Source organism: Macrotis lagotis, chromosome 1, assembly GCF_037893015.1.
Source record: "Macrotis lagotis isolate mMagLag1 chromosome 1, bilby.v1.9.chrom.fasta, whole genome shotgun sequence".
Taxonomy (NCBI): Eukaryota; Metazoa; Chordata; class Mammalia; order Peramelemorphia; family Peramelidae; genus Macrotis; species Macrotis lagotis.
This window is the reverse complement of record NC_133658.1, coordinates 691,286,496-691,301,188: the sequence shown is the minus strand read 5'-3', so window position 1 is coordinate 691,301,188 and position 14,693 is coordinate 691,286,496. Positions and strand designations below refer to the sequence as shown.

Sequence of the window (14,693 nt, the reverse complement as noted above, 5' to 3'; positions counted from 1 at the left end):
AAATACTAGGTAATTTTATGTCAAAGTTATGGATTAATTTTTATGCTTTTCTATGTAGCTTATATTACTATATAGAGTGATTTTTATAAATCATTCAGCAAGCATTTATTAAATGTTTAGAGTGTCAGATACTACACTGAGTGCTAGGGATACATAGAAAAGAAAAAACCAGTTCTCTACTTTTAAGGGGCTTATGTTTTAATAGAAGAGACAATATGTAATTAGGTACATACAGAATAGATTGGAAAGTGACTTCTTTAACAGCTAAGGGTACTGGGAAAAAACCTCTTGGCATAAGGTATCTAAGAGCCTGAGATGAGGGAAAACATTCCAGGAATGAGGGATCAGCCACTTCAAAAGCACAGAGATAGAAAATGACAGAATGCTGTGTTCTTTGCAAGGAACAGCAAGTTAGTCCGACTAGCTGGATTGTAGTGTGTGATTTTGTGTGTGGGGGGGGGATAAGATGTAAGAAATTGGAAAGATAGGAAGGGTTCAGGTTATGAAGAGCTTTAAATACCACACTTAGGGAATTTGCATTTGAACTTGGAGGTAATAGGGAGCCACTGGAACCTGCACTTTAGAAAAAATCACTTAGTAAACATGCTATAGCCTTATAACTGTAGGAGGTGGGATAGACACATATATCAATTTACTCAGTAAGAAAAGTCAGAGTAGAGTTTTTCTTTATTATCCAAGTATACTCTGTTAGCAACATTCCCTTACATTTACTTTCTAGTAAAAAAGGAAAAGACTTGAAGTAGAGAGATTAATTTGGAGACTATAATATTAGTCTACTGGAGAGGTGATGATTGTATACATTTTTTGTAAATTACAGAGAATTTATATCTTATAGGGTATGGTGAGGCAAAGATCCATAGGGCTAATTAGGAAGCTGATAAAATAGTTTAGGTTTGACTTAATGATATCTTAAACTTTTGGGAGGATGGCCACGTGGAAGAAAAGGATGAATCTTAGATAGAATCTACCAACTTTGGCAAATGGTTGTAGAGGTTGAAGGTGAATGAAAAGTGGAGAATGACTGAGGTTTTGAATCTCAGAAGATGAAAGGACAGTGACACCCTCATCAGAAATAGATAAATTAGGAACTAGGTTTGATTTAGAGGGAAAATAATGAATTATAGTTTAAAATGCTTATAATAAGGATGTTTGGCAGTAGAGATATCTCATAGGTATTTGGCATTGTATGGAACTGTGAGTTTAGGAAGGAGAATTAGATTGGAGTGGTAGACTTAAGAATCAGCTGCATAGAGATGCCATTTGAACCTTTTGTAACTAGTGAGATTGAAATTGTATGGAGAGAAAAAAAGGGTTTAAGAAAGAGCTTGGATGGTAGCACTTTGGATAGAGTACTAGACCTGGAGTCAAAGAAAACTCTTCCTGAGTTGAAATCCAGCCTCATACACTGTCTTCTTATTGCCAGGCTGATAGCCATATTTACTATATTACTAGCTATCTCTATTATTGTTCTTCAGTATTGTTATAGGACTTATGATCTTTTTTTGATGCTTTTTTATCTGTCAGGCAGAATGCCTTAAGGAAGATAACTCATGAACTGACATGGCCTAGAAGCAGATATTTAGCATATTTATGAAGATTTTAGTGATACTTAAAAATCTGGAGCAGTAGGTGCTGTATACTTGTGCTGCATTGAAAATACTGAAATTCTGCTTCATTGCAAGGAATTTCTGCCAACTCATTGTTCTGTTAAGCAGGCATGGTGACTAACCTTTTTTACATTTAATCTTAAATCAAACTAAAAGATTGCAGCAAAGCTATCCAGCTTATTGGGGGAGTGACTTTAATTTTGCAATATTATCTCCTCTTCAAAGGTCATGCCAAAAGAATACAAGCATTAACAAGTCTTGCCAAGCTAGCTAGACAGGCTTAGAGTACAGACTGGAGGAGAAGCCGAATGGTTTAGGGGAAAGCACACTAGATTTGACCTAGGAGGCCCAAGTTTGAACTCTTCTTCAGATAGCTCCCTCTCTACCCTATAAGCTAGTCATTAATTTCTCTGGACCTCTGTTTTCTCATGTGTAAATTGAACTATTTTCCTCACAGGATTGTTATAAGGAAAATATTTGAGTTTTTGTAGGACATGTTAACAATTAAAACTTTTTCACCTCCTAGGCTACATTGTTTAAAATTAATGACCCAAGTTTTGTATTGTTGCTTGCCAATTTGATGGCAAATTAACATTAAATGTAGTACTCGAATAATAATAAATTGACATAACATTTCATGTTTATAAAGTGCTTTCCTCATAAAAGTTCTGTAAGAGGAGGTATAGAAGTATGAGGGTTAAGTATAATTATACTCACTTTTTTAGATGATGAAGTTAAGGTTGGTGACTTACCAAGAATCAAAAAGCCAATTTGAAGAACTGTGACTTAAAGTTAGGTCTTCTGACTCCAAGTACATTGGTTTTGTTTCAGGGTATTACAAGTATAAAGGAAGTGCTGAAGTCAGATGATGTAGTTACCTTGGGAAAGTGACCAAATACTTAATTCCTGCCAAAACACTTGTCCAATGATTGGTGACTATAGCTTGGTCATTGAATAAGGATACAGCAAAGATTTTGTTTGAAAGCCATGTTGTATCTGAAAGCTGCTTTGTTATCTTAATAGTACACAATTGATAATTTGCATTAGCCATTTAGACCCCAGCATTTTTCCAGCTTTAAAAATGAAATATTATATACTAGTTGTCAAAGACAATTTTCTTTGCACTTTATTTTTTGAAGGGGTATGGGTAATTGGATCTTTGACATTTTAAGACACATCATTGGCACTGCATGTGTTTTGGAAAACTTTATGTAGATGTAAATCCTCTCAGGAAACCATTGTAATAAACAGGTTTGTATGGCATGGACTATATCACTATATTTTGACTAAAGAAGAGCTGTGTGTTCTCAGACTTATTAGTACATACATATATATATATATATATATATATATATATATATATATGCACACACACACACACACACACATATATAAAAGCTTGCTTTGTAAGCATCCTCAGAATGTTGAGTTTTTCAGTTTGAAATTGCTAAAATGAATTTTAAACTTTAAGCTAGGGAGATTGATGACATCTTTTTTGGAGAGTTGAGGTGATGGGGTAGCTGGCATGTTTGATTTTATTGGTTTGGGGTCATATCTATAAATTATCTATTGTAAATGACTTGATATGGGTTGATGTCAGAGACCAGCTCCAAAACCATGATGCCATGCTGACCAATTCAATACAAGTTATTTTTACTAATTTTTGAAATCAGAAAATTAACATTGAGCATCTCTATAATCAACTAAACTTGCTTAGCAGCTTAACTAACTTAATTATGTTATGTTTCATTCTATTGTTTTGGTCTGGATGTATGATGGTATGTGTATGGGGAGATTTTCATGTTTAATTTATAAGTCATAGGTTTTCCTGACTCCTGGATCTGCTTTCTGTCTATTCCACTCTTTTACTTCTCACATTAATGAGCTACAATTTAACCTTTTCATTATTGTTGGACAGTCGGTACAGTGGATAGAGCACTAGTTTTTAGAATCAGGAGGACGGGAGTTTGAATCCAGCCTTAGACATTTACTAGCTGTGTGATCTTGGGCAAGTCACTTAATCCTGATTGCCTCACATCCAAGGCCATTTCCAGTTGTCTTGATTCATATCTGGCCACTGGATCCAGATGACTCTGGAAGAGAAAGTGAGGCTGGTGATTAAACACAGCACCCTCACTCAAATCCACTTCTTGAGCCTGTCATGGCATTACCTCCGTGATGTCATGGTCTTCTGGAATTATTATTGGACAATTGAATTCTTTTTTCAAATGTAAGACCTATATAAGAAAATCTTTGGGGAAAAAATTTGAAAAAAAAATATTTTTTAAAGTGTTGAACTTAAAGGGAGGAATACCTAAATTCCTTTCCTGCCTTAGGCATCTACTTTCAGTGTAACTGTGGGCAAGTTATTTACCTTCTCAGTCTTTTTTGTTTGATTAGTGATGTTGGGGTACTACCTTTCAGGATCATTGTGAGGACGTGGTGGTGGTAGTGGTGATGGCTGATAGTTACATAGTGCTTACTATGTGTCAGGCACATAGTGCTAAGTACTTTACAATTATCTTATTTGTTTCTTACAACAACCCTGGGAGGTGGATGCTATTATTATCCCCATTTTACAGATGAGAAAACCAAGGGAAAGAGTAAGTGACTTTCCCAGGGTCACATAGCTATTAAGTTTCTGAGGTAAGATTTGACTCAGTTCTTCTTAATCCCAAGTCCTGTGCTCTATTTACTTTATGGAATGTTTTGTAAACTTTAAAGCCCTATATAAATGCTACTTATTTTTAAGAAACTTTTGCAGGTTGTATTCCTAATGAGATAATTTTTGGATCAAAAGATAAGGTTTTTGGTACTTTCATTGTTATATTGTCATACTTTTAGACCTTAATAAAGTTTTTATGTTTTCACTTTAGCTTTCCTAATATTATTCTCATTCATAATTTTATTTAGCATTTAAGTAAATACTTCTAATCAAATGCTTTTGATACTGTTCCCTTTTCCCATAGGATTTGGTGCAGTGGAAAAATTTTTAGTGGAATACAAGAGTGCTATGGAAAAGAAGCTGGCAGAGTACAAGTGTAATACCAATGAAGCAATTCAACTTAAATTAGGTATGCTAAATTTTAGATGTTCTAAATTCTGTGCTCTTTGAATATGTACATTTCTTAAGAGTTGCTTATTTCATGTTGAGTTAGAATTCATTTGTGGATGAGCTTTTTTTTAAGGTGGTTTTTTTTTTTGTAAGGCAAATGGGGATAAGTGGCTTGCCCAAAGCCACACAGCTAGGTAATTATTAAGTGTCTGAGACTGGATTTGAACCCAGGTACTCCTGACTCCAAGTGCTTTATCCACTACGCCACCCAGCTGCCCCTATGGATGAGCTTTTTAACTTTTATACATATAACTTTCTATAGCTTTGGTTCACAGCTTTCTACTTTGACAGAAATGAATCAGTTGTAGCCACTAATTCAGTTAATATAGAAATAAGGTAAATATGGAATATAGAAAAAAGAAATAATAGGGGATTTTAAATATTGCTAAGTGAAGTCACTAGCCTTGGTTATAACTGTAGGAGGTGGGATAGACACATATATCAATTCACTCAGTAAGAAAAGAAGTCAGAGTAGAGTTTTCTTTATTATCCAAGTATACTCTGTTAGCAACATTCCCTTACATTTACTTTCTAGTAATCAAAAGTACATGGGACATTTGGTTGGCATGAATTGTTCTTTATGAGCCCCCCTCCTTGATCAAGAAACTTAAAATCTATCAGAAGGATGTACATAGATAAGTAAATAAAATGTAATTAGAAGAAGAGAGTACTAACAACTTTATTATATGGAGTTGAACTAGAAGAATCAGGAGAGATGTATGAAGAATCACCTGAACTTTGAAGGATTTTAAGAAATGGTGGTAAGGAGGGAATACATTTTTGAGATAGGGAATAGTCTGAGTGAAGGTACAAAGAGAGGAGTGTCAAGTTCAGAGACCAATAATATAATAGGCCAGTTTATTTGTAATTTAGAGTAGAAGAAGGGTAGTGATGTGGATTAAGTTTGGAAAGGTAGAGTGGAGCCAGATTGTGGAGGACTTTAAATGCCAAAATGAGAAGTTTTATCAGCCCAGAAACAATAGGAATCCACTGAAGATTTTTTGAGCAGGGGATTGATATATTCAGACTTCTGCCCAAGGAAAATTTATTTTAGCAATTTAATGGAATATAGAGTGGGAAAAGAGCAAGGAAGCTTAGGGAATAATTAAGAAGCTCTTAGAGTTGTCTTTGGGAGAAATGATTAGAGCATTGTAAGTGGAGGAGAAAAAGGAATAGATGGATTGGATTTAATCAGTTGACAACTGATTGGAATTTAAAGAATTGAAGAAGAGGAAAGATTAAAGGAATTACTTTGAGGTTACAAAAATCAGAGAGATAATTAGGAGACTGATGATCCCATATAAGAATAGAGGAGTTTCTCCCTTAGTTCTTCTCCTAGCTGTCTTTTTGTTCCTTCTTAATCTCTTGCTGATCTTCATGCACTTCATGTCTGCTAATTGTGGGTTAACTAAGGCTTTGTCCAGAGCTCTTATCTCTAATACCTCTATACTTAATATTCTATATTGTTTTGTTTGGTGGTCTCAAATCTACTTATCCTGTCTAACCTCTCTCCTGATCTCTAGTATTGTATCTCCGACTGTAGACATTTTAAACTTAACATATTCAAAATGGAGCATCTTATCTTTTTTTCTCCAAACTCTTCTTTCTGTTTTTTCTATTACTTTCGAGGCTACCACCATCTTCCTGGTCAGCCAGGCTGACAGCTTTGGTGTCATCTTCTACTCCTCATTCTCACTCCTTAGTTCCAATCTGTTGCCAAGTCCTCTTAACAGCTCATATCCACTGCTCCCTCTCCTCTAAGACTCCTGCCATCGTGGTGCAGACCCTCATCACCTCATACCTAGATTATTGCAGTAGTCTGCTTGTTTGTTTATCTTCCACTCAGATCTCAAATTGATCTCCTAAAATTCAAGTCTGACTATGTCATGTCATTCTTAAACTTCCTGGCTTCTTATTTTCAGAATTAAATATAAAGTTCTCTAAAAGGCCTTCATAGCCTGGTCCCTTCCTGTTTTTCTAGTAATCTTATGTCTTACTCCTTACCAGATACTCCATACTTTAGTGATAGTGGCCTCTTTTGCTATTTCTCACTTACAAGACACTCTTCCCAACTTTGGGAATTTTCACTGACTATCTTCCAAGCCTGGAATGCTCTGCCTCCTCATCTCTGCCTCTTGACTTCCCTGACATCCTTCAAGAATTAGGTAGAATCTTACCTTCTGCAAGAAGCTTTTTCCAAACCCCTTTATATTCTTTTATACTTGTGTCTTCCCTCTGAGTTTATTTATCTTTATCTTATATTCATCTTGTTTATATGATTATTGGCATGTTTTCTCCCCTCCCAATTAGACTGTAAGCTTGAAAGCAAGAACACTTTTTTGCCTTTTTTTTTTATATTCTCAGAGCTTAGCAAATGCCTGATACAGAGCAGAATCTTTCAGGTTTTTTTTTTCTTTTTGCAAGGCAAATGGGGTTAAGTGGCTTGCCCAAGGTCACACAGCTAGGTAATTATTAAGTGTCTGAGACTGGATTTGAACCCAGGTACTCCTGACTCCAGAGCTGGTACTTTATCCACTGCACCACCCAGCCGCCCCTAGAGTAGAATCTTAAAATGCTTGTTATCTTAACTATAAAATCCTATCCAGCTCTAAATCTATATTTCTGTGAACCTTAAGAACATATAATTTCCTGGAATATACTTGACTTAGGAATTTAGCTCTTACCAGTAGCAGATTAGAGCACATCTGTAATTTAGATTTAAGAGATTTGCTTGAGGCTCAGAAAAGTTAGCTGACATCGCCATCTTTATAGAACTAGTAAGTCTTTTGATTTGAACCCAGATCTTCATGCCTCCTGCAGATCATCCATTCTGTTATTCTTACTTGTTTGTTAAAGCAGACCTTTGGTTTCTCTAGTTTTTGGTTCTTTGTTTTTTAAAGTATATCATATTTCTTTGAAGTAATTTTATTAAGATTTTGTCACTAATTTTGACATTAAACAATGAAGATGACTACTGGTTTGCATTTTATTTTTTATTTTTAATTCAATTTATTTTTCCAACTACATAAGTAGTTTTTTTTTGGTTTATTTATTTTATATTATTACAATAATTTTGTTATAAGAGTAAACATAAACACCCCTCCCCCCAAGAAGATGAGAAACCTCAAGAATAGTGAGAGAGAGAGAGAGAGAGAAAATGTTCTTCAGTCTATGCTCAGATTCCAATGGCTCTGTCTCTGGGGTGATTTGCCTTCTTTATCATAAGTCCACCAGAGAAACTGCTTCAATATTCTTCCCACACTTGCTATTACTAGCTGTATTTCCCTCCACTCTCTTCCTCCCCACTCTCATTTATTCTATTTTCTCTCTCTCTTTTCCTACTGTCCCTGTTCAAAATGTGTTGTATCTGAGTACCCTCTCCCACACTCTCGCCTCTCCTATCACCTATTTCCCCCCCCCTTCCCTCCTCCCCCATTCCCCCTTATCCCATCCCTTCTCGTTTTTCTCTAGGGCAAGATCCTCTCTGAGCCATTTCTTTTTTTTTTTGCAAGGCAAGTGGGGTTAAGTGACTTGCCCAAGGCCACACAGCTAGGTAATTATTAAGTGTCTGAGGCCAGATTTGAACTCAGGTACTCCTGACTCCTGGGCTGGTGCTCTATCCACTGCGCCACCTAGCTACCCTCTGAGCCATTTCTGATGAGAATGAAGGCTCACTCATTCCCCCTTGCCTTCCCCCATTCCACTCCATTGAAGAAATTTTTTCTTGACTCTTTTATGAAATAACTTAGCTCCTTCTTCCTCTCCTTTCTCTTCCTCCCAGTACTTCTCTTTATCACCTATTGACTCCATCTTTTTACTATATTATACCATTATATTCAGCTCCTTCCTGTGCCCTGTCTATATATACTCCTTCTAACAGCTTTTATAAATGGGAAAGTTCATATGAATTATCAATATCTTCTGCCCATGCAGGGATGCAAGCAGTTCAGTATCATAAAGTTCCTCATTATTGGTCCTTCTCATCCACTTCCTCTATGGTTCACCAGAGTCCTGTATTTGAAGATCAAACTTTCTGTTCAGCTCTGGTTGTTTGAATGGGAAAGTTTGAAAGTCCCCTGTTTCATTGAAAGTCTATCTTTTCCCCTGAAAGAGGATGTTCAGTTTTGCTGGGTAGTTGATTCTCAGTTGTAAACCAAGATCTTTTGCCTTCCAGAATATCATTTTCCATTCCTTACAAGCCCTTAATGTAGATGTTTCCAGATCCTGTGTAATTCTGACTATAGAGCCTCAGTAGTTGAATTGTTTGTTTCTGGCAGCTTTTAGTATTTTCTCTTTGACTTGGGAGTTTTGGAATTTGGCTATAATATTCCTGGAAGATTTTCTTTTGGGATCTCTTTTAGGAGGTGATTTGTGAATTCCCTCAATTTCTATTTTACCTTCTGCTTCTAGGATTTCAGGGCAATTTTGCTGTATTATTTCTTGAAAAATGAAGTCTAGGCTCTTTTCCTGATTATGATTTTCAGGTAGCCCAATAATTTTTAAATTATTTCTCCTGGATTTGTTTTCAAAGTCACTTGTTTCCAGTGAGATATTTCACATTTTCTTCTAATTTTTGCCTTTTTTGGAATAGTTTTATTTCTTACTGATTTCTTGCAAAGACATTGGCTTCCTTTAGTTCCATTCTGCATTTGAAGGCATTATTTTCTTCAGAGAACTTTTTTTTAATCTCCTTTTCCAGCTAGCCAGTTATGCTTTTTAAGGAATTCTTCTCCTCATTTGCCTTTTGTTTTGCTTTTTCCATTTGGCCTAAATTGGGTTTTAACATATTATTTTCTTGAGTATTTTTTTGTATTTCTTTCACCAAGCTGCTGATTTTGTTTTCATGATTTTTCTGCATAGCTCTCATTTCTCCTCCCAATTTTTTCTCCACCTCCCTTAATTGCTTTTCAATGTCTTTTTTGAGCTCATCCACAGTCAGCCCATTTTCTATTTCTCTTGGAGGTTTTGGATACAGAAGCTTTGATTTTTGTCATCTGAGTATGTGTTTTGATCTTCCATGGGATCGAAGTAATTTTTTATTGACAGATTTTTCTGTTTCTTTTGTTTACTCATTCCCTCAGCCCAAGACTAATTTACAGCACTTCCAAGGCTTTGGGGTTTTTTGGGATACCCCCTAGGACATTTATTCCTCCAAGGTCTGATGCTCTCTTGCCTGTGCTTTGATATGTAGATGATCACAGGCACTACTCCCCCTCTGCCCTGGAGCTGTGAGTAGGGTCCCTGCTCTCTTAGTATGGAAGGTCAAACTGCAACCTGAATCTGAGTGTGGGCAAACAGCAGAGTCCTGCCCAGGGAGAGCAGAGAGATTTGTGCAGGCTCTCCAGGCCTCCCTTACTGTCTGTCGGCTGTGTTCTGGAGGTGCAGGACTGGTTTCTCCCAATTCTCACTGCAAGTTCTGTGGCTGGTGCTTCTCACTCCACACTCATTCTGGTGTAGCAGAGTTCTCTCACTGCCCTTCAAGCTGTTTCCCTGGTTTGCATTTTAAAGAAGTTTTCAAAGCTTTCTCTAGAGATATAGAGTTCTTTTAAAGAGCAAGAACTTCTAAGTAGGTTAAATATGGTAGCATTCAGGTTTGTACAGATTGGGGTTTTTTATGTTAATAGGGGAGACCATATGGGAAGTGTATGTTTAATATATACCAACACATGTTGCATGTGTACTTCATTTATGTACTTGATGTACTTGTAAGTGCATTACTTTGGGAACTAAAAATTAATCATTAAAACTTCTAAGCAGCCAAAAGGTATATCATAAAGTACTGTGTACATAAAATGTGTACTAAGTTTATGGAACTCAACCTTTTTACTTATTTAAACAAAATTGCTTTTCTTATTTTCTGAGTAGAACCAGATGCAGGATGGGGGAGTCTCTGGATAGGATTCCCCTGGAGATAGGCATGGAGAATTGGCAAGTTACTTAAGATAGCGATTAACTTAAGGCTAATTGACTGTCAAGGCAAGTAGACCTGTAAGACTCTCAGAGACATAAAGCATATGTTATGTAGTGTATAATGATTATAATTTAAGAAAACAGTGAAGTATTTAATTTTATTTCTGTTAAAATTTTTGACTTTTATGAAGAATAAACTTTCAGTTATCTAGAAAATTTATTTATGTGGAATAATTCATTCTGCAGTGATACCAAGACAATTTATGTCTATCCATATATGTATATTAACATTTTATATATTTGTTTAGTAAAATTTTGACTAAGATCTGCATGGCAAGTGAGGTGTTCTATTTAACTGAGGGTTAATCAGAAATATCTTTTTATTTCAGAATGATTATATTAGTTGCCTGCAGTAGCATAATATTCTGTTATTTAATTGATGTGGAAACCCCTTATACTGATTTAGATTGAAATACCATATGCTTCAGTTAGACAGTTTTCATGACTTGCTCTGTTCAGACACATTATCTGTGGATGACCTTTTACTTCAGCTAACAGGTAACTCATCAGTGAGCTTGTATTAGCCTTTTGTCATGCTAGAACTTTTATTCTGATACATCTTTTTAAGAGTATCATATCACTTAACAAAGACTAATTTTTGTGAAAGTTTGGGGTCAATATTTTTGTTTAATTTCTAAGTTTTATTCATTTAATAAATGGATGTTCCTAGCTCAATAATTCTAACCAAACCTGTTAAAACAACATCTTTATTTTAGAAGTGTAACTAATGCAAAACAATTGGAACAATGAGGAGGCCAAAAGAGCCTGAAAAATAAGCAAATGCTTGTTCTCCTTGCCTGCAGAGACATGGAAGCCAAGGGCAATTCTGGTTTAGAGTACAAGCCTATTTATGAAATACTTCAGGGAATGATGGAAAACTATGAGCAGTGTCACCTCAAAACGTTGAAATGAAGAACTTCCTGAAAGAAATTGGCATGAGATCCCTATGTACTTTTTGAAGAAATGACAATGACACTTAAGAAGATGAAGTTGGAAAGAATGTCTGGACTTGAACAAACATATAGATAAGAACTCAGTGCTAGAGGTATTACAATTTTGAGGGTATTTTGGGATTGGCATTTCAGAATAGCTTAAAGAGTATTAGAGTTCCAAAGGGATAGAAAAGATTATGGAGCATTTTTATTGAAAAGATTATGAGGAAGACATAAGCAGTTACACATATTCCTGTTTTATCTCTAAAATTTTTCTAAGAGTGTTCTCTGTATTAATTGAGAGTATCTTAGATAATTGTAGAAGACCATAGGCAGGCCACTCTTACTAGGGATTTCATGGATCAATTGAAGAATATATGACTAGAAAGGGAGTTTATTGGCACTAGAGTAAGAATGGCATGCAACATATTGAGAATCTGATTGGTGTGTTGATACTTCTAAGACAAGAAGATAAACTTTTAGTGCATAATTAGCTCCATATCCTCTATGGGGAATATTTCGAGAAAATATGAATAAAAATTATATAAGATAAAAAGGCATGGAGGAAATGTCTATACTTTGGAAATTACAGAAACATCAAAGTAACATTCAAAAGTATCTGAGTCATTGTAAGCAAAGATTAATGGTAGGATGTAAACTGCCTGAAACTTAGTACTGGTTCATTTATTGTCTTTATATACTCAATGACTATCAAAATACTGGGCACATACTAGGCATTTAAGAAATATTTATAATTGACAAATAAGTAATGATGAATTATTAGAAATACTTTGTCTTTTGGTACTCTAGGTAGATTTTTATAGGGAAGAGGATAGATGAATATCAGATTAGTAAGGATAGTATAATGAGCATAACGAAATCTTTAATATATATAATCTCTCTTTAATATTCTTTGAATAATAATAATCTAAACTTTAATCATAATTATGTTATAGACAGTTGGACTAAGGACTAAATGTCAACCTTGGGACATAGCCTTCTGTTTTCTTTCAATTAGAGAGAAGCAGGAATAATAAAGGATTAGATTATATTTTAAGCAATTTAGGATTCTTATTATTCAAAGTTTTCTTGTATATAGATGTTAACTTCTAGTTTAAATAAAGTCTCGAGGACTTACTTAAAATTATCTATGATATTTCTGTATTTATAGAATTATAGCTCTGTAACTAGAAGTGACTTCAAAAACTATTGAATCAAAACTCCTAATTATATATCATATAGAAACTGAGGCACAAGATAGGTAAAGTGACTTGCCCGAGGTCACACATATAGCAAATATAATAAAGTTCCTCTGACTCCAGAGCCAGTGTTTTCTCCTTTATACATTTAGATTGGATGAACCCAGCATTCATGGGATTTTTGGAATTTTTAACCTCATATAATGAATCAAACTGCCTTTATTTTATACTTAAAGAACTGAAACCCAGGAGACTTAAGATAATTACTCAGTAATAACATATCTGTTATAAGGCTCTAAAGTTAAGAATGCATCTTCCTTATAATAATCCAGTGAAGTAATTAGTTATAATAATATCCTTATATTACAAATGAGAATGGAATTGAGGCTGGAAGGTTATGATTTGCTCATATTCATTCAAATTGTGAGTATTTGTTGACCAAGTATTAGTTCAGAGGTGTTTCTTTTATGCCATTATCTCTTCACTCAAAGTTATAGATGTGAAGCTAGGATATAAAACTAGAATACAGGTGTCAGTGCACATTCTACACATAAGATTGTACATTCTAACTTATATAAGTGATGCAAAATGCATTTAACTGGGTCTTTTTTTTTTTTCTGGCCTTGGATCTAGAGTTAGCTGACCAACATTTTTGGGTTTAGATAATCCTGGTACCTAGTGGGGTGGTGCTGTAATCCCTAGGCTGCAGCTGCATACCATCACTGAGCACCACCTGACAAGCTGCCAAGATGGCCTAGTTTGGCAGCTCCTGCCCACAGATTTAGCCTAGTTGCAACTGTAGACCCTGGATACATTTAATTAGATCTTTAAGAGTACTACCGTTTTATTGTTTGTTCCTTTCTTGTGGGACTTAGAAATGTTATTAGGTCTTTAAGAAAGCAGCATAGAAAAATTTTGGATCTAACCAGCAATGAATAACATTATTTATGGTATATTAGCTAATTTAGAATGACCCTGTGAAATATTTTTGGGATGTTCTGTTAAAGGATGATATAAAATATTAATTATTTGGATATGGAAATTTATGATTTATTAATAAGCAAATTATTTGACTTTGAAAATCACCACAGATAATAATTAGACTGTTTGAAATTCATGACCAAAAAAATCCTTAAATACCATTTCAAGAAATCAATAATGAAAAATCAACTGGGAAATAGGAAGGAAGAGGGAGAAGAAGTATTTTAAGAGGGAAAGCAGAATAAACAAAGAATTAATCCTTTTTTAAAATTTTATTTATTTTAAGGTAGTAGAATTAAGTGACTTGTCCAAGGTCACGTAACTAGGCAATTAAGTATCTGAAGCTGGTTTTGAACCCAGGTCCTTCTGAGTCCAGGACTGGTGCTCTATCTACTGCACCTCCTAGCTGCCCCAAGGAATTTATCTTAAGCAAAATAAATCGCTGGATCAGAGAGAATGTGTATGAGGTGAGGATTCATAAGAAAGGAAGAGTAAAATAGCCCTGTCTTTGGGGTAGGGTGAAGGTAACATAGTGGAAATTTACTACTTCATTTATAGATTATGAGTGGTAGGTAATTCTTCATTTTTTTTCTTACTATCTGATTTTTAAAGTGAGTATTGGGAACAAAGAGAAGAAAGGGAAATATATAACAGTCATAACAGTGAGTAGGAGAAATTAACCCATAAAGTGGAAAAGGATAGAAGAATGGATTAGAAAACAGAATCCTTCACAGTATGTTGTTTTTCAAGAAATGTATATGATTATGATTTATATAGAGTAAAGCTTAGGAGCTGAAGTAGAATTGATTATGCTTCAGATGAATTAGAAAATCAGAAGTAGTAATAATTTCAGATTAGACATATGGTA

General features: G+C 34.9%; 1 protein-coding gene across 1 annotated transcript in view; it reads left to right on the top strand.

Annotated features, from left to right (window-relative positions):
* HAT1 (histone acetyltransferase 1) overlaps positions 1 to 14,693 on the top strand; it is a 102,272-nt gene that overhangs the window by 24,094 nt on the left and 63,485 nt on the right. Inside the window, exon 2 of the mRNA XM_074215713.1 lies at positions 4,598 to 4,702. Within this exon, the coding sequence (XP_074071814.1) occupies positions 4,598 to 4,702 (105 nt within the window). The remainder of the gene's footprint in view (positions 1 to 4,597; positions 4,703 to 14,693) is intronic.